The 1,192-nt window shown below is 44.2% G+C and overlaps 1 protein-coding gene across 1 annotated transcript; it reads right to left on the bottom strand.

Annotated features, from left to right (window-relative positions):
- Positions 1–295: 295 nt before the first annotated feature.
- On the bottom strand, positions 296–979 carry LOC140815563 (uncharacterized). Its single transcript, XM_073174642.1, has 3 exons — positions 866–979; positions 638–781; positions 296–568 (listed from the first exon to the last, which is right to left on the bottom strand). Exons 1-3 carry the CDS (start codon positions 977–979, stop codon positions 296–298), a joined length of 531 nt encoding a protein of 176 aa, XP_073030743.1.
- Positions 980–1,192: the final 213 nt, after the last annotated feature.

The raw sequence follows: 1,192 nt of genomic DNA, 5'->3' as shown, positions 1-1,192 counted from the left end.
TCTTAATATGCAGAAAGTGTGCTGACTTCGTAAGCCGATCGAATATCACCCAAATGACATTAAATCCTCTAACTGTCCTAGGTAACCCTGTCACGAAATCCATAGTGATTTTCTCTCATTTCCATTCGAGAATAAGGAGCGGTCTAAGCTTTCTTGCAGGTCTCTGATGCTCTGCCTTAACCTGCTGACATGTCAAGCACTCAGACACAGAGCGCAAAATATCTCGCTTCATGCTCGGCCAACAATACAAGGATTGCAGATCCTTATACATCTTCGTACTCCCTGGATAAATGGATTATGGAGTGTTGTGAGCTTCCTTCATAATATTTTCCCTCAGTGAATCACCACTAAGAACCCACAGTCCATCACAGTAACGGAAAATGCCATCCTCAACAGAATACAACTTCGGGCCCTTAGACTCATCCCTCAATCTCCATTTCTGCAGTTGCTCATTAGAAGACTGACCTGCTCGATTCCTGTCTCTCAGAGTCGACTGAACTGTCAAGGTGGAAAGACTAGGGGCATCGCCCCTGGCATGCACTGCAAGCTCGAATATCTGAATCTCTTCCTGCAATGGTCTCTAAACAAACAACTATGCGCTCACTGCATTCTTCCTGCTCAAAGCATCTGCTAACACATTAGACTTTCCCAGGTAGTATCTAGTATCGCAGTCATAATCCTTCACCAACTCTAACCATCTCCGCTGCCTCATATCCAGCTCTTTCTGGGTGAAAAAGTACTTCAAATTCTTGTGATCTATGAAAATCTTGCACTTCTCCCCCTATAGATAGTGTCTCCAAATCTTCAGAGCGAATACTACTATTGCTAGCTCGAGGTCATGAGTCGAATAATTCTTCTCATGAACCTTCAGCTGTCTGGACGCATAAGCTATCACTCTGTCATGATGCATCAAAATTGCGCTCAAACCAAGCTTCGAATCATCCGTGTATAACACATACTCTCTTTTCCCTGATGGCATCGCTAGAACTGGCGCTGAAGTCAAAGCTTGCTTCAGCTTCTCAAAGCTCTCCTGGCACTCTGATCTAGGTATAGCTTAAATATGCGATTCAAGAGATCGATGAAGATCGCTGCCATGTTAGTCAATCCGAAAGGCATCACCATAAACTCGTAGTGCCCATAACTCATCCTGAAAGCCATCTTGTGAACATATGTCTCTCACCTTTAGCTGGTG

This window comes from Primulina eburnea, chromosome 15 (assembly GCF_022965805.1).
Source record: "Primulina eburnea isolate SZY01 chromosome 15, ASM2296580v1, whole genome shotgun sequence".
NCBI lineage: Eukaryota > Viridiplantae > Streptophyta > Magnoliopsida > Lamiales > Gesneriaceae > Primulina > Primulina eburnea.
This window is presented reverse-complemented; position numbering and strand designations above follow the sequence as displayed.

Bases quoted from the DNA above. Each gene is read 5' to 3' on its own strand.
- LOC140815563 (XM_073174642.1), bottom strand. From the start codon at position 979: ATGCCATCAGGGAAAAGAGAGTATGTGTTATACACGGATGATTCGAAG. The intron at 782-865 runs GTTCATGAGAAG...CACTATCTATAG, and splicing joins ATGCGTCCAGACAGCTGAAG to GGGGAGAAGTGCAAGATTTT. The intron at 569-637 runs GTGTTAGCAGAT...AGACCATTGCAG, and splicing joins ACTACCTGGGAAAGTCTAAT to GAAGAGATTCAGATATTCGA.